At 37.6% G+C, this 22,645-nt stretch overlaps 1 protein-coding gene across 5 annotated transcripts in view; it reads left to right on the forward strand.

Moving 5' to 3' along the window:
• Nucleotides 1–2,296: 2,296 nt before the first annotated feature.
• The window catches only part of WDR72 (WD repeat domain 72), a 112,694-nt gene continuing 92,345 nt past the window's right edge, over nucleotides 2,297–22,645 (forward strand). Inside the window, exons 1-7 of one of the 5 annotated variants that reach the window (XM_062628122.1) lie at nucleotides 2,297–2,433; nucleotides 12,229–12,390; nucleotides 13,442–13,548; nucleotides 16,679–16,757; nucleotides 19,727–19,901; nucleotides 20,430–20,506; nucleotides 21,830–21,949. In XM_062628122.1, coding sequence (XP_062484106.1) covers nucleotides 12,238–12,390; nucleotides 13,442–13,548; nucleotides 16,679–16,757; nucleotides 19,727–19,901; nucleotides 20,430–20,506; nucleotides 21,830–21,949 — 711 coding nt within the window. In that variant the 5' untranslated portion in view covers nucleotides 2,297–2,433; nucleotides 12,229–12,237. Of the gene's footprint in view, nucleotides 2,434–2,715; nucleotides 2,809–2,923; nucleotides 3,037–12,228; nucleotides 12,391–13,441; nucleotides 13,549–16,678; nucleotides 16,758–19,726; nucleotides 19,902–20,429; nucleotides 20,507–21,829; nucleotides 21,950–22,645 lie in introns of those variants that run through there. The other 4 variants (XM_062628112.1, XM_062628142.1, XM_062628132.1 and 1 more) reach the window with 4 other exon arrangements.

Here is a 22,645-nt window from a genome sequence, read left to right on the forward strand (position 1 = left end):
TGCCAAAGTCTGCAACACAACATGGCACATCTGAATCAATGTCATCAACCCAAAATAAATCCTCCTCAACAAAAGAATCTGAGATATACTTCAGAAAAGCTTATTTTAGCCCTTTTGTTACAAACAAGTATGCCTGTGTGAAATGAGGTGGTCTGCATGTCACAACAAAGGTGAAGAACTAGAATCAGAATGCAAACCTTCTATAACAGCATGTGAAAGTAATGCCTCAAGAATACAACTAGCAACTGATGACTGAAGGTTTTATACAGAAAGCTCACTTTTGAAAAGACATGGTCTTTCCTTTAGAAGAGATTTTTTCCTTGCCTAAATCATGGAAGGATTTTCTTTGTGTACATATTTTATTTGTGAACTGCCCTCGCTCCCTTGGAGAGGCTGTGGAAATCAAACAGTCCACAACAGATCTCCTTTTTCTCAACAGAAAGAAAAAGTGGTCTCTGTTGAGTTCAAGAGCATGGGCAGTTTTAATTACTTTGTGCATGTTCTCCCTTTCCTTACCATTTGTCAGGTGTGATATTTCAACTTGTGATACATTTAACTTGCGCTATGATCCATTATGGATTTCAACTCAAGAACAGTCCAAACATCATAACTTATTCATGCAAACTATTCCAAGCCAGGGTAATCCTTGTAATTTGTTTCCATATGCAAACCCACCTGATACCATGGCAGGTAGATTGGTAAGTATGTGTTCATTCTGTTTTTCCCATAATAAAGGCCCTGTAGCAGCTCAATCACTCTTTCCAACATGAATTATTAAAATTAAAATTAAAACTTTACACAAATATTATACGAAGTATGGGATGTTTTATGTTTAGGTAGAACCATTTAAAAAACAAAGCCAACATATATAGCTTGGGACACTATCACATGCACCTTACATTAAAAACTACCATTTACAACACTTGAAAAACTATGTATCTTTAAACACAGTGCTTCATATCATAAAGATTGGGAATGAAATAAAACCTGATTTGGGGAGACAGTTCTTAATATCCCGAAGTGTAATTAGTATATATGGTACATACAGCTTTCATAACCACTATTTCTGATGTGCATCTGTAAATACATTTAAATAGTATTAATATGTCCACTGCTTTTATAGAATAATTTATTTTACCAAGGTAAAAAAATACAGTGTTAGAAGGCAAAATAGAAATCAATTTCATGACCCTCTCTAAACACAAGATGTAATTAAGGTCTTTGCAGTAGCCTTCCCTTTGTGTTAAATCATGCTGAAGTGTATGCAACAACTTTGTCTTATGGCAACCTTCATGTACTGATGACTAAGGAGAAGCTGTTGAAATAACTTATTTAGGTTCACAGGCAGGATTCACAATTCACATCATGTGCCACAAAGCACAAGCAATATCCGGTTTATCCATTAGGTTACCTGGTCTCATACAATTATTTCACTTTCTTGATAAGCGTTTTTGACTACAAAAACTTTAACTGAAATTCCAATTACCACTACTGATTTTAAAGGGCTAGCGTTCATCTTCTCTGAGAAAAATAATATCATGGCTTTTAAACTATGTTGTATCATCTCATTTTGTTTTCAACTAGAATATTACTAAAATGCCCAGAAGTAAGCCCAGAGAAAAGCTACATCTAAGTTTTCATATAAGATACTATATTCCAGTGTTTTATCACTTAGCCTAATACTATCTTACTAAACACCACCATCTCCGTTAAGGTTCTATTTCCAGGGTTTATAACATTTCATAAAATCATTCATTAGGTGAAGCAGCTTAAGTATTCTCATATTTATTTTGAGTAATGACCTGCTAAAACAAATAAAAATCAGAAACTGGGGAGAAACATTTCAAAACGTTACTAACTTTACATATTCTTTTTTCATTCCATCCACTTACCTCTAAAACACAGCCCATAGATGCAAACTATAATTACTTCAACACAGCTTCATTAAGATGAACCCACATGTACAGAACAGCTCAACTTGGCTCCTCATAATGGTCTCCTTTCATATACCATAGCTTCTCTGAAATTGACCTTTTAAGAGAAACGAAACACACCAATAACAAATAAACATCGCATTTCTCCTCCTCACTACGTTAACTCACTAGAACTTAGCGTTTATGAGAAGAAACACCTGAAGCTGAGAAACTCAAGCCCCCAACGATGCGCAGCCCTCACGCCATGAGGCACACAACTCACTCTTTACCGCCCTCAAACCCGGAGCTGCTGAGAAAGAGCACCTGACCGGAGACGTGCAGAACCGACACCACCTGCAGCTGCCCCTACGGCCGCAGAAATACTCTTCTCTCCGTACTTAAAGCAGGGCGGACACCTAAGAAGTTTTTTGTACCTCATTACGGAGCAAGGAGTACTCTGTCGAGCAGGCCGCCCCTCCACCACGGGTCTTCTGAGCCGCAAGGGAGCGGGGAGGAGCAGGTGGGTGAGCAGGGCGGCAGCAGCCCAGGCACCACCTCACAGGTTGCTACTTTAGTCCTTGTTTCCTCTCGCTTTCCGTTCTGAACCCCCGGAGCAGAAAGCGGCCCCCGGAGCAGACCCTCTCCGTGGGCGCTGACGGGACCGTGGGCAGCTGCGGGCAGCACGCGCTGCCCTTGCTCCCGTCGCCGCGCAGAGGCCGAGGCTCGGCGGGCGCCTCGCGGCCGGGGCAGGGCAGGGCAAGGCTGGGCCGGGCTGGGTGTAGCCGCTCCCGAGCGGGATAAAACCTGTGCCGCTGCGCTCCACTTCCTCTCTTCTCGGCGCTCTCGGTGCTGCTGGCCGGTCCTTAACCACTGGCGGTGCCTGCAGCCGCTGCAGGTAAGGGGTTGTGCCGCGGCCTCGCCGCTCAGCACGGTTCCTGTCAGCTGCCTTCCCCCGCCGGTCCTTCTCCCCGCCCGGTGCTGGTCTCCCTGGCCCGCCGGCAGCGGGGTCGCGCCTCAGTGCGGAGCCTCGGGCGGCTTTTTGGGACCTCACCTGCGCGTCCGGGCAGGTGTGTGTGGCCGCGAGGCTCCGCTACCTCGGGTGCCTTAGGAAAGCGACTGAGGGGTGGGCTTGGATTTTGTCTTGGCCGAGAGCAGTGGTAACATCGGGTACTTCAGAGCTTTTCCGCTGTGGTGAAGCCTTTTTGTTCTCTTTACTCGGGCCGATGTCGGCCAAGTTTCTGAGAGTTCCGTTTCGTACCCTGTACGTTTAGTATCAGCTGTATAGCTTCGTTATTTTTCAGGTTTGACCTGTGATGGTGGGTGTCTGAACTTCCCTTTCCGACATCATCTAGTGATACATACATATTACTATGCATATGTTATACATATACATATATTCCATCAGTTGTCTTGGAGTATACTTATTCAGTGGACTTCTTGGAGAAAGTAATATGAGGACATAGCAGAGTTCAAAATACTAGTTCCCTGAAATGGGAAAATGCTTCTGTGTTACTTTAGTAATGCCTTTAGAGTAGGTGCAAAGCCTTAGAGATAAATTTATATTTATTCTATAGCAGTTCTGTTTTCTCTTGAAAACAGTTAGAAATGTCTCTTGAGACTTGCTCAATGATGGAATTACCCAGGGCTCACTTGGGGCCCTGTGGTGGTTCTGTCACAATCACTTTCCTAGTTACTGCTATGAACAGTAGTAGTATTTTCTTAAAGTATCATGAGATTTAGCATATCAGATGTGCTGCTGGTAAAGAACTATGATGTTTTGGGAATGCGTTGCAGAAATGGCTTTCTGGTGAGCCAGTTCTGTGCAAAAGGTTTGTGTCAGGTGGTAGGATTGGTTACACAAGACCAGGTTTTTCTCATTAAAATTGTTTCAGTGTTAAAATTAGAACTTTATTGTAGTTACAACTGCAATCCATGCATTGCAATGCATTGAATCAGGTATGGACTTTGATTCTGCTTCATAATAGACAGTGTCTCTCTACTTAAGCAGATCTGTTTGTGTACATATAATAAATCTTTCAAAGTTGTTTACACTAAACAGGTGCATGCCCCATAGTGAAGAGCTCTGTGGAGAGGCCTGTTTGATAATCAAGAGTGTTCAAAGAACAAAATGGAAAAATAAGTTCTTGTTGTCAGTTTGGAAATCCTCATTATGATGCAGTTAATTACACCAGTAGTTAGCAAATGTTACATCACTGTCCAAAACCCAAAGGCTGATGAAATGTTTCAGTTGTTTTATTTCCAGCGTCTGGTTCCAATTTATTTGTTATTTAAACATTCCTGAGTACAGTGTAGCTGAACCAAAAACATCACCTCTCTGATCAGTGGGGTTTTTTATCTTAAATGAGTTCAAGGTCACTTAAGGAAGACAAAATGAGTGACGTAGAGCTTTGATGCATATTCACTGCCTCTTAGTTTGATGTTTTTGTAAGTTGGGTTTTTTTTTATGTTTCATGTGTCTTGACTTTGCCAGATTTTATATCTTCTGTTGCAGTAGTGTAAGTAAGAATGAATTATGCAGGATTAATTATGGCTAGTACTACAGATTCTGTGATGTTTAGTAAAAAATGAAAGTGGATCAAAGTTCTTGTGGATTACATTAATGACTTGCATTTGTGGGAAGTCTTGACACGGGTTTAAAGTTTATTACTCTCTAGACTTTCCAAGTTATGTGGTCCATAAATTTGGAGTTTACACGCCCTTAGTACACCATCTTAGTACACCCTTTGATTCATGGGGGATGATTTTATGATCATTGACTCTTTTAAAGGGCATGATACGTGTCTGATCAAAAGATGATTTACAGTTAAGGAAAAATAAGGAGCTGTCTCTTCACAGGCATAAGGAAGCAGCACTTTCTCAAATGGAAAAACTTACTTTTTATAAAATTTGATAACTTAATATATGTAAGGTGAAAACCTGTCTTTAAATCAGTAAGATTCAATTTTGTTGAAATCAAAGCTTGCTTTCTGCAGAAACTGATGGCCCTTTTCTGTCATATGTACTTTCCTGTAAGAATTGCTGGGTGAATTTCTTAAGACCTGATTAAAGCTCTGCTTCAGTAAGACATTTCACAATTTGAATATAACTCTACTGAAGATGACTTAGTGATGTTGTTTGTATGCTTATGGATTTGGAAGTGGCAAATAATTCATATATATATAGTTCTGTATAGTGCTTTAGCAGCATCTTGTTTGTGCAGAGACCTATGTTTGTACTTCATAAAGCAGTCAGACATAAAATTTCAGACAGTAAAAACAAGCGTGTTTTCTTTTTCTTTAATGTGTTTGTTCTTTCTTTAAAGACATCTTTTATGGCTCCAAGCACTTGTTATACTTTTTCCACATGAACTTCAAATATATGCAGTATCCTTGACATATGTGACCTAAAACGATGTTAGCGAGCTCACATGTATCAATTTTTAACATGTTCAAGCAGCTGTTATATCGTTGTTCAGAAGCCTTTAATAGTGGAAAAAAATTAGGAATTTCTAGTTTTTCACACATCTTTTATTTTTTCTACTTAGCAAAAGAGCATCTCATGACACTTTTCTAGCAAGCTTAAAATAATGAACAGTTAATGGGGTAAAATGATAACTTCAAGGAGGTGAAGATTTATTCTACTGTACCTTAGGACTGCACAAAGCACAAGTGTGCTGAGTTTTCACTGCCCCGTTTTCCAGCTTAGGTGCAACATAAACTATTTTAATTAATATTGTGTCACCAAAAGGTTTTGAGATGGCCAATTGAATTCTGCCAAGATAGAGTCTTTTGATGAAAACATATCTTTATTGATTGTAGAAGAAGAAAATCATTCTTAAAATGAAATCCAGAGAAAAATCATATCCCTCAGAGAAAATTTCTGAGTGGCAGGCTGAGATTAACATCATAAAATTGAATTTGTGCTGCAAACCTTTGATGTAATCAGCAGCTGGGAGATGGTGTTGCCCTTACTGTGCTCTTTCTGATTGTGGTGAATTATTGTGTGGAATGAAATAAGTGTTTCTTGTGTCACTCGTTCAAGAAATACAAACAAGGTATTACTAGGTGGTTCTTGCTAGTTAAAATGGGTTGTATTGATTCCTGGTCCCAGCCTCTTGCTCCCTTGGACTGCAGTACATTCACACCCCAAGAGGGATCTGGATGTCACTCAGCAGTGAGTCCTTGGGCAGGTTAGGCTGCAGCCCTGACATGTCTCCAGGGATGTCCCATGAACTTACTGGTACCATAGTGGTAGGCAAGCAGGCAGGGAGTGTCTCAGGGTAGAGCTGCAAAAAAGGAACTAGAATGGAAAAAGGTGTGGAGTACTGAGGGTTCTGGCAGGATGTATTAAAACACAAGCAAGTGAGCCATAGGATGCAAGTGTTGGTAGAAGTATTTTACTTCTTGCCTGCTATCTGGTTAGGTATGTTAACAAAAAAAATTGAAATACAGAAATATTTTTGCTGCTCTACCTACAGAGAGCAGACTCTGCATCTTAAAGGAGCCAGTTGTTAGTTCCCTTGTCTGATGTGCTAAATGCAACCTAGCTTTTAATTACCTTTTAAAAATATCTTAATAACCTTTCTATGTTTTGCTTTTTCCTATTAATTATTTCTAATGTCTTTTACCTTTGTCTTGTCTTGCTGTCTTCAATACGGTTTCTGTGGTCATCATTCTCTCCTCACTTACCTAGCCTCATATACCTTTTACCTTTTCCTGAATTGCACATCCTGCCATCTGCCCTGTAGCCCTATATCTCCATTCTATTTCAATTTCTCTGTTAAGAATCTGTCTCAGCATTTATCTTTTCTAATTTATTCCACTGCTTACACTTATACAAATATGTGCCTACTCTGCTGCTTCACAAATTGCAAAGTATTGTTGACCTGTATTTTCAGATTCGTGGTTGCAATGGATTTCTGAATAGCAACTTATATAAACAGTAGATCTGTGACCCGCTTCAGGAGCGTGGCTGTGGTACATCTGCAGGCTTACAAAGACAGCAATTTGTCACTTCTCTGTCTTCAGATTTTGTACTTTAGATACTTCTATCAAGTATTTTGTAAATGCAATATATTATTTATGCCTCTTAGATGGATTTGCTATATATTGTGAACAATGGGTGAATTATTTTAGTTAGGGAAAGATATCTCTGATAATCAGCAAAAATATAGTATATTATCTTTAAGGAAAGCGCAACATCTACATCATAAAGTTGAGAAAGTTATGAAAGCAGTAAACATTAGTAGACTGCAAGTCAAAGCTATTTTAGGGAACTAATTAGCTTTTTACTAACAGTACAAAAATATTGATAAAACCTGTATTTTCTTATATAGGTGGTAAGAGCATGTGTGTCAGATAAAGCCAAAGAATAGACCGGAATAGGAGAATGAAATTGGTTACAAGCAAATGTACCTTTTGAATTTGTTATGAAAACCTACTAAGCTCTGCCTAAAATTTAGTTTGTACACTTTAGTTTGTAACTACAGTGATGAATCTAAAAAGGGATGTGTGTGGAGGAAACTTATTTTATTTAGCCATTAAGAACATTGAAACCTGGACCAATACAGTTTTGCTAGACTGAGAAGACACATGCTGTTCTCCTAAAGCTGTCAATAATTGTTTTAATCACTTTGGACCATCTATCTTTTTGTTGGTGTGCTTTTGTTTTAATTATTTGTATTTTTAATCCAATGCACACAGTTAAATGCCGCTAATCTCTTAATATTTTCAGGACTGTAAGACAATTTCTGCATCTCTTGTGCCCACACTGATTGCCACACATTGACCTGGACAAACTGATCTTGAGAAAACTCGTATTGAAGCATGAAATAAGTATGAACATAAACTCAGACAAGTTTTTTTGGCAGGTTGACTGTTGCCTGTAGAGTGACTTTTTGTCTTATGAAGTCTCTTCTACTATAAATGAACTATAAATTCCAATTTGGTAGCTTCTGTTATGGACTGTAGCTAAGAGGAGGAGGTTTTTGTCACAGCCAGTGCTTTATGATGTGAACTGTTTGAGGTTAAGCTTCTGGGAAGTTCAGTTCCTAGTTTTAAGAACATTTATGTATGTGAGAACTGGTGTGTTCTTAATTCATTCAAAAATCAGGGTATTTTCTCTATCCATAAATGTGACCAGTCCCAGTCAAAACAGTTGAGTGATGAGGAAAACCCCTTGCATTACTATGTGCTTAGAAGGGCATTCAAGGTCAGACCTCCTGCGCTCTGGCCTCTTTAAAATACCTCACGGCCCCTGTAGAATAAAAGGTGGTATACTCGGCCTTCTGAATGAAAATTTAACACTGCAAATGGTCCAAAGTTGCTGAAGTAGTACAGTCAAAGTCCATGAAGCAGTGCAAACTGGAATAATTTTCCAAGGTAAGAAATTTTGTGGTGTGACTGCAGAACTAGAGACAGGATGGCACAAGTTAGCGGTGGGGTGAATTGGTATGGGTTTAACTCGGAAGAGGGTTTTTGTTTTCAGTCATGAGTTTTTAGCAGTGTGATCGTAAGGGCAGGTCAAAAAGAAGTTTGTTAGGTTTGAAGCAGAGAGAAATGGGGAGCGGGACTGAGGAACTGGATTTGAAGTTGAATGAGGGGTTAATACTGCAGATCAGACACGCTTGAGTGTGCAGAGCTGGAAGAATTTGTGCTGATAAGCAACATGGAGCTCAGATACGCCTTGGGCAATATTTGACTTTGTGGAAACAGTTTTTACTTTTTTTTTTTAAGGGAACAGTGTGATAAATATCAGTTGATTTTATTAAAAAGAGTTTGCTGTAGGTGCCATCAGTATTACTAAATAGCTTTGATAAAGGTAAGTATCATCAGACAAAATGTGGATATCTGCATGCGAGTGTGTGGTGTTTCTAGGAAAGTCAGGGTATTCTTAAAATCAAAACTTTAATGCAAAGTACTTGTGCATTGAAATCCCTTAGTCCAAAAGAGAAGTTAACAAGGGAGCAAGAGGAAAAAAGTTAAGGACTGTTATATTAACACGGAAGTTCACATACCTTCTGTTTTCTATTTCTAAGAATTAGACTGAAATGTATAGCCAATGTTTTAGTAGCATTTTTTTAATATGACACTCATGGATATCTAAAATGTGTGCAAATAGATGATCTATACATTAGCAAATTCTACCAGTTTTAGTTTTTAACTTCTATTGGTTGGTTGAGTTCTGTTACTCATCACTTGCTCAGCAGTAGGCCTTCTGCTAAGAATATTGATCTTGAATCTATGCTGCTTTTACAAGAAAATGTAATTTATGAGTTCATATTCAGTGCAGTACAAATCTAAATTCTGCTGTCTTACAGTGTTTTACACTAATTGAACGCTCCCATGGCACAAGTATAAATTACTACATGATATGCAAGGAAACACGTTTGAAAGACTCAGGATTTAGCCTATCAAACTGTTAACTGGGCAACCACCATTTTGTAAGCTGTTTTGTAAGAAACTGAGTTTTCTTTGCTTAGCTGATACTTGAAAGCATATCACTAGAGTTTGGCTAGAACAACTTTGATTTCAGGGCATAAACTGAAAGAGAAAAGAATGTCAGTGTTCACCAGTAAGCATAATACTTCATGTGACTAGACATTTAAAAAATAACTTCTGTAAAAGTCAGATTTTAAAGCTGAGATCAATAACATGTCTCAGGATTTTGTGTGATACCCACAAAGAGCTTTAAAATGAAACTAAATGTGATTTAGCCTAATAAACTGCTGATTTCAGTTAATTTTCTCTTAGACCCTTCTTTCTCTGCCTTTGATGTTCTGGCTGAGGTTGTATGGCAGGACCTTGATAGTCTGCCATACCAGTCTTCTCAGCCCTTTTTTTCAAGAGCTGAGCCTTTTGTCTTGTGTACTCGTCAGAAAGCAAGACCATTCCTCCAGTTCTGTGTTACTTAAGGCTTTTAATAGGAATAACAGATATACTTCTTGTCTGTGTCCCTGCTTTTAGCTGCTACCATGCTAGATTTAGTGATAGTTTGTATTACAGGCTTTTTTAAAGCAAAGCTTAAAAGCTGCTTCTGTGCTCTCTTTCTGTCCTGTGGTCCTTTTGGAATTATCACAGGAACTGCTTTTCATGTCACTTCACATTGTTCCTAGATTACTTCCTTTGGCTGTCATCTGCTGCCATGCATTTCCTGCCTCCTCTCATTTCAGCTTTACTGTCATGTCTCTTGTCTGATCCCTCCCAACTGTACTGTTCTGGCACCTGTTTTGTTTTAAATATATTTTTGCTAGGGATGTGCTGAGGACTCTGTTGTGTCCCCTTCAAGATAAATAGGAGCACACCTTCTCTGAAAGGTGTATTTTGGTTAGTGGGGGCTCTGAGGTGTCTATTAAATGGTATTATGCTGTTTAGATAACAAGTAGCTGACATACATACAGTATTTTGAGAAGAGTAACTGCAGTATTTAAGTGACCCTAGTCAATGGTGCATCTGAAGGTCTTAACATTTGTTTCTTGTTCAGTTATGCCTGGGGATAACTTTGAGTTACACAAACATTTTCGTTGCTCATTGTCAGCTGTCTGTGTACTGGTGGTAGTTAAAACTGTTCTCAGTACAGTTCAAGAAAATCCTGTTTTCAGAGGACTCACTTATTGGGCACAAGTCAACTTCATACCCTCCCTCCCTGATGCTAGGAGCAGGTGACAACAATCTTCTGGCATTTTCTCCTGAAAACTGAATGGGAAGGGAGGTTCACAAAGATGCTTCAGAAACATTTGTGCAGGCTTTCTGGGAAAATGAAGGAGAGAATAGCTGTCACAGGATGCAGGGAATGACTACTGGAGGCTGTTGTATATTGCAGTTAATTTGGGAGCTTTGATACAGGTGACTTCTAGATATGGAAACTGCTTGGGCTAAGTTAGGCACTGCCACCTTAGTGTAAGGCTCCGATATAAAGATAAAAAGATAAAGATGTGCTAAAGATATTGCTCATCTGTGTCTGTTTTTAGCAGTCCATCCTTTCACCTAAGCTGACCCAAAGGAGACATACTTGTTGGATGTGTTGTAAGGTCCCCTGAAAAGTCTAAACAGGACAAATATGATTTTTAAGTGCCAAATTATTTACGGGCAGGTACTTACTGTTTTTTTTGTTTTTCATTTTGAAGTTATCATTGGAAATACTCTAGGAAAATGCTTGAGGCTCATGAGCATGGGAATTTGAGCAGTAAACAATGTGATAGAAGGCTTGTGAGGTGACTGAGAACGCAGTTTTCTCAGGGCTTTTGTTTGAAGCAAGGCAAGTACAGAATCCAGCTAAAAAGCAGAGCTGCTTTTAAAAGGAACACACATGAAGTCTAAAAGCAAGCAAAGCAGGATTTTTTATTTTTTTTTTAATAAGAAGGATTTTAGGATGTTTTATAAGTACTGTGTTTTGAACATATACTGAAATAGTTTCCTGGAAAGGCAGTTCATAAGAATCTGTATTGAATTAACTAATTAACTAATTTGGACAATTCTATTATATTTTTGCCGTAGTGGCTAAAATCTATTATATGGTGTTTAGTTTTTCTTTTTGTTTGGTTGTTTGTTGGGTTTTGTTGTTGCTTTTTTTTTTTTCCCCTACAAGAGGCTTGTGAATTGAGCAGCAGAAAGAGTCTGTTCTCCCTGTTCCTCAGCTTGCAACTCTGCCTCCACCTTTCTTCTGTGGCTTTTCTCCAGGAGATTCTATTGAATGGTGAGGGAATAGTGCTTTGCTGCTCTGGGCCTCACATTTTTTTCCTCTTCGTCCCTGACCCACCACCTGTTCCTCCGTGCCTATTACTTCTTTCTTTTGCCTTATCCTTATAGGAACTGCAGACTCTTTAGTGACACCCTGTTCCTGTGCCATGTCCATGCTCTGGTAGTTAGCTGCTAAGAATAGCAGCACTGCTGGTTGCGGGCAATAGGGAAGACATGGTACATATTCCACCAACCAAAATTAAGAAGATGATGACTGTGACATGGGCCCATCAGAGTTAAGCCAGGTTGTGTGGGGTAGTACATGATTTCTGTTGCTGGTATTTCAGTATTGTGGTAGTACTAGTTCCTGGTAACTCTGGTCTTATTTAGGAATGCCTCAGTTTTAAAATAGTGGTATGTCACTGCTTTGCATATATGTTATTAGCACGTAGCTATCCTTAAAGTGTTTGTGTGATGCTTCAATGCCTGATTAACTCTTTTGCAGCAATAAGGATTTTGTAGCTCCCCTTTTTTGGATGTTGATTGAATTGCATGAAGTTTTGGGCTGATTTTTTTTTTTTTATTTTTTCCCTTTCATTTCATGTTTCTTAATCATTGTGACTTGTTTCTGTTTTCAGGTGCTGACTATGAAGGTATCAGTACAGGCTGTGGCAGTGTGGGGGAAAGTAGCTCCTTCTCATAGTATCACTGCTATTATGATTACAGATGACCAGCAGACTATAGTTACGGGAAGTCAAGAAGGGCAAATATGTTTCTGGGATCTTTCATCAGAATTAAAGGTTTGTGTCTGCTTTGCTACAGTCTGCCAAATAGACACAGTGGAGTTTTATCTTTTGTTAAGAATGGGATTATGCAGACTTGCACTTACTTAGATTAAGTTTTAAAGATAATGTGATATCTGTTGTAGGTAGTTCCTTGAGCAAAAACTGCTGAAATGCCTAAATAAGCAATCAGTTATTTGCAGACTTCAGAAAAAATTTCATGTATTATTGTGACCTGTGGATTATAATTTGAGATGGTGTATGATAACAAGTGAGTGATGACAACAAGTAAACATAGAAATGTCACCATTCCTATCTTGTAAAGCTTTTTTTAATCGGGTGCTGAGCATGGCTTGTCATTTAAGTAAAAAAGTATCTATTTATAAAACCAGAGCTTTCTATCAGGTTTAGCAATGGAAAAATTTGTAGAAAGACGGAACACGTAAAATGAAATATGCATTTGCAGTGTAGTTAAGATGCAAAGCCCCTAGCATATCATTGGTATTGCTTTGCTTATTTTATATTTATTTTCCTGAGAATGTAACAAAGTCAAAGCAAGTCCAGTTTTTTATTCTGTGTTCCTAGGACTATGGTTCTATTCTTTTTGCATTTGGCTGTCCCATTTGTGCTCACAAATATCCTGAAACTTTAGTTTGCACTTTTATGGGGCTACCTTTTTTTATTAAGATCTTTGCATTTGGGGAAGCTAATCAAAAGGATTATTAAACATGTTGTATGAAACCCACGCTTAAGAGCTTTGCTATACCAGTTGTCTCCTTCACTCTGCCACTTTTGCTGCATGTTGAAAGGTGACGGGCAGTGATATTCTGCCTATCACTTGTTTTACAATACTTGATACTCCATGAATTCTTCCGGAAGTGAAGAACTTTACACAAACTGCATAATCTATTCGAATCATTGTGCATTCCAGAAATATGATGAAAAACACAACAAAGCAGATTGAGAGTTACTCATAAATAATGACATCTCCAAGTAGTATTCTCTTGCTTTTATATCTCCTATGATTAAATTGAAAGTGTTATGTTAAACCATTGTATTATTCTCCTAGATTTCATCTAAAGAAATTCTCTTCGGCCATACTGCTTCTGTAACTTGTTTGGCAAAAGCAAGAGAGTTTGAGAAACAACCATATGTAGTAAGTGCCACTGAAAATGGGTAGGTAACTGAATATTCAATTATGCATTTCTTAAATGATGAAATGTATGGCAGGTGTAGGTCAGATTCTGCATTTGGCAGGTTTTTAATACACTTCTGTGATATGGAAAGGTTATCAGCAACTTAGGATAATGATTGTGTTGCCTGTATACAATAGTCTAAGTAAGAGCTCATCTCTTGAATGACAAAAGGGTTTGGCAGATTCAGGTATCCAGTCAGTAGTCAGGAAAATGAATCATTCAGAGAGTTAGCTAGGCCCCATTCAAATGGCGAATAATGGGCTATTGGAAGGAAGCAGCGGATTCAGAAGCATTTTAATATTGTGGTGCTTTTTTCTGTTCCTTCCCAAGTTCACTCTTAAGAACTCAATAAGTAAAAGAGGTTAATGTACCCTGATCCAGGTTGTGTTTGCTCATTGAGTACATATAGAAGCATATAAACAACTGCCCTTGAATAAAAGGCATATATATTACTTGTCTTTGCTCGAATCTGACTTGCTGTTTTGGAGTATATCCTTTTGAGAGACTGATCTTGCAGCTTTTCTCCTGTGTTTATTGTGACTGGCTCATCATGTCAGGCAAAAAAAAATTGTGCAGTTCTGCTAGGTTAGCATGCAAGACTTTTTTCCCTCTCTGAATATCTGGTAATCTTTTCAGCTGGGTTTTGTAGCCCATCTGCTCAGGGTTACAGCTACTGAAAGTAGTTAGAGCTAGCTTCTTACCTCCTTAAGGGCTTTCCTCAAAAAAATTCTGTCTGGCTGCTTAATGATGTTCTCCTCTCATTTTGGGTCCCTCTTTTCCAATTAACAACTCTGTTAAAACCTCTTCAGGTGAAGAGTTCCTGTCAGTTGCCCTTCTTCAAGCTATACCTTTTTAGCATCTTAAGGCTACTACTTTCTCACTGAGGAGCTTATACTTTCCAGCTGCTAGGTTCTTGGCCTGATTCTCTCAATCATAAGTATACAAGGAAGGGATAACTTAAGCAGACTGATTCAGGCTTCTTAATCTTCTGAGGTTAGACTGTCCCACTGGGCAGATAGTGGTAAACAGTTCTGGTTATGTGCAGAAAGGAGGGTGAGAAGTCTATAAAACTAGTTTTGTACTGGCCTACTTCAATTCTACTCAAGGGCTCAGAGGTAAAACTGTTTTTCATCTTAATTGTGAAGTTCTGTTACTGTAGTACTGTTTCCAGATCATACTGTGAGAAAAGATACTGTATTTCCAAAAAGCTCTGGTGAAAAGTGTGAAGAAATGAATGATATTTTTTGCTATGGATATACCACACAGAGATGTTCACTTCCAAAAGGTTCTGCCTCTGAAGGGATCATCAGGCTTCCTTGGAATGCGTGTATGTAGGACTGGACAGTCTTCTGGCCTCTTTAAGTGTTCACTTTTACCAAATTACTGCTGACTTTTCAGCTGTAGTACATAAGGGCAAAGCATCCATCACTGATCCCTGGAAGGCTGTGATGTGAAGTTGAGATAATTACAAATAGTGAGCCTTGTCTTCAGGAGAGGCCGGGTTTGTTGAACAGCATTTCTGGCTTGTGAATCATAGAATAGTTAGGGTTGGAAAGGACCTTAAGATCATCTAGTTCCAACCCCCCTTCCATCAGCAGGGACATCTCACACTAAATCATGTCACCAAGGCTCTGTCCAACCTGGCCTTGAATCATTCACTTCTGCCATTTTCAAGCTTACATTCCCTTGTATTGAGGGTGGAAGAAACTGTATTAAAGATGATGCTCTCCCACCATCCCATTTCAAAATCTCAAGTGTTTGTATAACTGTCTTGTCCCAGAAGGATGAGTACTGAACAGTATTTCTGTAGTTTTTATATGGAGATCTATAAATCAATTCATTGTGATTCAGAAAGTCTCACTTTGCAGTTAGGTCTCACTATGCATTTAGCATGTGCTGTAGGACAGCTTTATCAACATATGGTATCACTCATTCCTTGTTAGTACAACATACATTTCTTAGAGTGCAAAATGCAAAATTTATATTCTGGTCTCATTTGTGCACGTTTGCATGTATATATCACAGTAATATAGCTAAAGCAATAAATGTAATTGTTCTGATGAGAAATTCACTACCTTAGTCTTTAATAAGGAGCATAAGCATTCTGTTTAAATTATGAATTTTGGTCTACTGAAGCTGATGTTGCATTATGCATTATGATGATGCTACATAGATTTTACTGCTTTTGCTCAGTTGAAAACTGTAAGTTAATATTTTTAGATTATCATAAAATGCGAAAGTGTGTGGATTAAAATGTAAAACACTAAGTGGAATTTCTAATACAATAAAATCTTTTCCCTGATGTGTTCTTTAAGTCCTCATACATAGAATGTAATTTCAGAAATCACAAAATTATTTTCAACTGTGGAAATAATGCTTGGTGTCCAAGTAAAATCTAAAAGCATCGAAGCTTAAAATGACTGAACTATGACAACATAACTCATGCAACCTTATTCGCAACATTTAATTTGACTGGTTCCGTTGTACTCTAGTCCCACCGCGCATTGAATAATGTCTAGAATGAGGAAGCCTGGCTGATTTGTCTCTTTTCAAACATTAATGTAACTAAGTATAGCTAGAATGTTGCACAGCCATTTAGCTTGTCGAGGCGCGATGCTGCTGTACCGCTAACAGATTTCAGGAATAGCCTCATGGTGGCACTGTTTCTTTTTAACAGAAGTTGCGGCTCCTCTCCGGAGCTGAAGTCTAATGCTGCAGAAGATGCATTATGTCTTTCAAGACGTGTGGTTTAAGTCCAGTGAAATGAATCATTTTCAGGAGGATATAGTTCCAACGACAGATAGTTACAGTGACATGTTGACGAGCTGTAATGGCAGTATACCTACAATTTGTTGTAGGCTACAGTTGGCCTTAAAGTCAGGTTTGTTGCAAGGCAGCAGGGTGTAATTACCAAAACAAAAAGACAGACACTGTATGTCATCTCCTAATAATGACTACAACATTTTCTTACCCAGTAATCTGTAACAAAAAGCCACATAACGGACCAGACTGCACTTAAGTACAGCACGAAAGAACAACATGGTGGCACAAAATTATTCCAGCCAATTGAGTAGAAATGACAGAGAATAATATGAAGTTATCTTTGGCAGGGAGATGTGTGTTTGGAATGTCACTAGTGGACAGTGCATTGAGAACGCAAAGCTTCCTTATAGGCATACAGCAATCCATGTAAGTACAGCAACTTTTCATAGACTCTCTGTTCATTACAAGAACAGTTTCGCTTAATAAATGTGGTATTTTTCAGAAACATACAATTTTAAATGTATAGCTCATAACATATTTAATAGGAGAAAATTTTTGTAATGTAAGTAGGTTTGTATCTGTTATCTTTCCTTTTTTGACTTCCTCCTAAGAAAAGAGCTCAGACTTTTACGTTCCTCTGAACTCCTTAAATCAAACTGATTCTTTTTAAGCTTCAAATGTTTGGAATGCAATATCAATTAACTTAGTGTAAAGTTTGGGCATTGGGTAGCAAAGTGAAAGTGTCTTAATCTTTACTCTTGTCCTCTGTTTAAATTGCATTGAAACTTCAAATGTTATGTTAGATTTTGATGGCATATTTTAGAAGTACAAGCAATTTAGCCAAACATTGTGAGATAGTATGCTGAAATGTTATTTTTAAAAGTTTGCAAAGTTTTGATGGCTAACTGCTGACTTCCAAAAGACTGCTCTGCCCCACTTCTGAAAATACACTTTCATTCATTGTAGAACTTGAGACAGGACCCTTATTTTCAGAGGCCAAATTGCTTTGAATGTTACTTCACTTAATTTCAAGTGTGTGCTTTGAACTGTATCCAGGTACACTAAGTATCTAGATGTTGGACTGTTGAGGCTGTGTTTGAAATACACGTGTATGGTTAAGGAGCCCAGCATGTATGGATTTGATTCAGAGAGATGGCTTATTTCTGGATGTATTAGTAGAAGAGCAGCTCAGGGCTTCTGGGTTACTTAAGATGCTGGCTGTCTTCAGTGGGGAAATCTAGGGTAGAACTAAACCTCCAAATGGTGGAAATCTGAGACCTTAAGTGATGTAGACTTTGGCCAAATTCAGAATGGAGATCTTTTAAAGTTTCAAGAAGAAACTTTTTTATGACACTCTTTTGGTTGACAGGATGAATTCGAACATAGTTGTTAACGATCAAGGGGAAGGAAACAGTTTTAGCAAATTAACAAATAAAAGTTTTATAAAAATAATTTATTAATGTATTTTCACATATAGATGTGTGTATAAATATAAAAAAATAAGAGAATTTATTCTTCAATAATTTTTCTGTATATGTTTAAGCTTATATAATCCTTTTACATGTATGTATACACACACATAAAATATGTCAATTATAATAGAGGTGTGGTATGATCTGCTTTGTGGTATTGCTTAATTAGATTTCAATAGTTAAAGTTATGGCAGAGTTCCGCTTCAAACTGGGCAGACCTGGCCTGGGTGATTATCTGACAATCTCTGCATTTTTGTGGAGATTAGAGGCAGAATCTTCATTCTTACCTTTCAAGTAGGAGTAGCAAATACTTTTAGAAAACTGTTACTGCTCTGTTAGTTCTGAGCTAAACTTAATTTTGGCTAGATAAAGATTTTAGTTCTGTAACTTAGGGAGGATGGCTAAAGGAAAATAGGAATACCTAACAAGAAAACTCTTAGGAAAAGGTATAGATGTTTCTAGGAGGGGAAACTATTTTTAAAATGCAACCTTCAGACATTTATAATGGATTTTGCTGGTTTGTGTTTGTTTTCTTTTTTTTGGGGGGGGGTGTTTCTTGTGAGTTGTTTTTATAAGATTTTTCTTTTGCTGCTATTCCATGGGAAAAGGTTGCCTGTGGCATAATAGCAACTGAAAGAGTACAGTTTCCTACATAATGTTGTTGTTTGGGAGGCTTAGTGCACACAGATTTTGATAGCATCACTGTTTCAAATTGTTGCTTTATTTTTTGTTGGTGTTTCAGTAGGTTTTAATTAAGCAGCCTATCTGGTTTAGTAGGTTGGTTTTATTTGGTGTAGATGATTCAGCTATAAATGGCAGATGTCAAGCAGTGCAAACTGAATATTTGCTATTTGAAATGAAGTTTAACACCAGGGTCAACTCTTAACCGTTTTGGATCTTAATCAGTGTGGGATTTTCTCAGAGGACTAACTGACAATACAGATATTCCAGTTCAAGCCTAATTTAAGAGGAACAGTAATTACAAGTTGTTCCTACTGCTAAGCACCTCTGCCTCTGGTCATTCGTAATATCTGTGATAGTACTTATCCTATTCCCAGTTATTTATGCCGCTTTTGTTTTCAGACTTCAATTACTTAATTGATAAACCAAGAATTATTTTTTTTTTAAGCAGAACATGAATGTACAGAGAACTTTTAGTAAACTAGGCACAGTGTCGTGCGTCTGTCTGATGTTTTCCTCTGACTACATAGTTGCTCCCTTTAAGTATAGTAATGACTTTAATTTCCATTTGAGGTGGCTGCTTAGGCATTTATAGCAATTATGTGTGCAAATATGGATAGATATTACATAAAATGCAAACATACAAAGCACCTGGCAGAAAAGGAGTCTTCATAGTTGGTTTGCACTGCTGTCATCTGTTCCTTGGCACTTTATGTGTCTCTTCCTTTTCTTTGTGATTGTTGAGAAAGAATGAATCTTAACACTAAGGCACTTAATGTCAAGATGAATAATATCTTGTGAAATAGAAATTCTTCCTAGAAAATAATGGAAAATTCCTTATGACAAAAATATTTATGAATCTTCTGCATTTCCACTTGATTTTTTTCATCTTTATGTCTTTAACTAGAGCTTTATCAAATATTTGCCTCAGAAACAAATCCCAAACTGTTTAGCAGTATATAATGCAAAGTAGCAGCTTGATTTCTTCTAAAAATCCTAATATTTAAGATCTGCTTTCAGTCCAAAGCATCTCTTACATTATAAAGATTTAGTATAGGCATACAGCTGAATATGTGAAATGCTTGTGTCGCTAGGAAAATTTTATATGGTCTCACATATGCAGTAGATTTTTAGTAAACGCTTCAAGTGTTGATTATAATTCAAAGTATGACATGCTTAACTGGAAAAATATGTGCACATTTGTAGTTCTGTATGCTGATTCTCTTCTTTCCACTTGTACAGTATTACCATTGCTCATTCCGAATGACAGGTGAAGGCTGGCTTCTTTGTTGTGGAGAATATCAAGATGTTATTATTATTGATGCTAAGAGTTTGGATGTTCTTCACACTTTATCATCATCTCAGTCTTCTGACTGGGTAAATTGTATGTGTATTGTACACTCTGCAAGAATTCAAGGTATGTGTTCTAGATGTATTTGTGATAAAATGTCTGTATAGCTAGAACAAACTTACCTGATTTAATATCCAATCATATTTTACAAAGCCGTTATGTACATGTTAATATTTCATTGACAGCACCTAAGAAGGTGGTTTTAATACTCCTGATATTGGTTATGTTTTATTTAACGTTTCTCAAAGAGAAAAACAAGCAGCCTCTACACTGCTTATAAGCAACTAATTTCTTGGTTTTATGTACAAATTAATTGTGTAATATCAGGAAAATAAAGTATGCAGACCCACTATTCTTTGTCTTCTATTAAAATATATCTGATTGGACAAAATAAATATTCACTCTTTGCTTGCATGTCCTGTGTTTTTATTACCATTGGTTATTTTTGTGGAAATATTTCATCTGAAGTGTCCTGTAGAATCCATGTTTTAGAGCAGTATGAAACATCAGTGTCTATGCCAAGGTTTTCTTTTAGTATTAGACACTGCTTGAACTTGGTTCCATGTTGACTATCTCACTGCTACTTCTTCACAGAAGACTCGCTGGTTGCAGTGTCTATAACTGGAACTCTTAAAGTGTGGGACCTATCTTCATCTTTGAATAGCATACAGGTCAGTTTGTATGAGGTGTAAAACAGCAATATGAAAACATAGTAGTAATCTCAAGTTAAGAGTGCCTTGAAGCAGAAGATAAATTAGAATTTTCTGGATATGTATTAAACAGAATTAGATGATTTTTATAACAATTCTGAAAACACACCCTTGCATTTTTAAAATTAGTTGGGCTCTTGGACAGCTTTTGCCTTGACAACTGCAGTCTTTTGCCCAAGCTTCTTGTCTTTCCATATTCCACAATGCTGAAGTTGTAATGCTTTCCTGCTGTCTTGATGTCATTCCTTTCTCTGAACCCCTTCACTCTGTCCTTTAAATTCAAAGCTCTTCAAAATTGGCCTTAGTACTCCCTCTTCACCCTCCTTGCTTTTTTCAGAATGGTCTTTTAGACTTTGTTTTCCTCTGTCTGCATTTGACAATGCTGTCTTCACTTGGAAAAGACTCTTGCTGTGTCAAGTGCCCTATTTCTCCATCTTCAAACTCGGTTATTCTTTTCTGTGTTAATATTCTCAGCAGCTGTCACTTGACATGCACACGTTAGAATTGGAATACAATGTTTTGTGTTTGAATTAGACCCAGAGCTATATGCACAAAGGGACTTCACTATTACAGTGAAGCACTATGAATCATCAACAGAAATGGTGAGATGTCAACAGTCTTCTCTGAGCATCCATAATAAATTACTGCCTTGCTTGACAAACTGAAGAGCATGCCACAGCACTACTTGTTAATGGGTAGAATTGAGCTTCTCAGACTCTGTCAAGTTTGATACCATAGTAGTGGTTTTGTGATGCATTTTTGGTTTACCTGCAAAGTTTCTGGAGGGCCTTCTAAACATTATTAGGGTAAAAAATACTGTCACACTGTAGAAATTGAGGACCTTAACAATAGGTTACACACCAGAGATGCATATACGGTATGGTGCCATCCTTTTACTGCCTGGGACCTTCTTTCGTGAAGGGAGGGGTGCAGAGTTAGTAACAATCCAGCTATGTTATGTTTTAAAGTGCTGTATTTGAGTAAGTGTTGCTGTATTTACTTGGAGCTGTAAGGGGCAATAAGAATAGTTTGCAGTTTGGTAGCCATAATTCCATGACTAGCATACCTCTTTTTGAGAGGTTTAAATACTGTTGATATTTTTTTGAAGCAGAAAACATTAGTTTTCAGTGATTTAATCTATAATTAATAAAAATTCAAATATAATAATTTTGAGCATCACGGTCTTGATAATAAAGTTAGTTTCAATGGTTTGTTTCTATCTTAAAAATTAAAGATCAAATACCTACAATAAATCTTATGGCTTTCTTCCTCTGTGCTGTAAAGGAGAGACAAAGTGTTTGTGAGAAGGAATCAAAATCTCTGGACTGTATAAATTGTCAAGCGGTACGGTTTTGTACATACACAGAGAGGCTCCTTCTTCTTGTGTCCTCCACATGCTGGCAGGTACATTATTGAGCATTATACTTTCTTTTAAATTTTATTAATAACTTTTAAAAGCTAATGTAATTTTTACATGCAGATACTTGTTTTTCTCAGCTTAAATTTTTCACTAATTGTCAGATATAATAGTGTCATCCCTTCTCTGCTATTGTGACTGCCTGACTGAGATTGCTTATTGTTTTATTAATGTATGTCTGTTTTTGAAGTTCAACATTGGGTAGAAAGGGGATTACGTTATTAGTCAGTTTTAGAACACTGGGTGTGTTACAGTCCTGTTCACAGTGCATTTCAAAAGGAGACAAAGGTGCACAAAAACTGTTGCAAGTATGACAGAAGTAATCACAGTCTGTGATTTCTCAGTGACCAGGGGCCTTTATTCCATCGGGAGCAATAGCCTGGATTCCACTAATAGATGCCAGCAAAACTAAATGCCCCAGAATGTATCTCTTTCTTATAGCTGTAAGAAAATAAATGCATTATGTAGTTGCTGAAATTGTTACTAGTTTATTTAAAATTTCAGTTAAACTGAACTTTATTTTAAAATTACTGTTTCTTTTTCCTAGATATAAAAAATAATCCTGAGCTATTAGTGCAACATCTGCCTGATCCAAACACCACTCCTGTTGGGGGTGGGGAAATTCCCCATGCACCTGCCTGAACTTTGAATAATACATTTGTAGGGCATCCTTGAGACTTCTC

Source organism: Pezoporus occidentalis, unplaced genomic scaffold (genome assembly GCF_034315485.1).
Source record: "Pezoporus occidentalis ecotype Australia unplaced genomic scaffold, CSIRO_AGI_Poc_V1 ctg11, whole genome shotgun sequence".
Classification (NCBI taxonomy): Eukaryota; Metazoa; Chordata; class Aves; order Psittaciformes; family Psittacidae; genus Pezoporus; species Pezoporus occidentalis.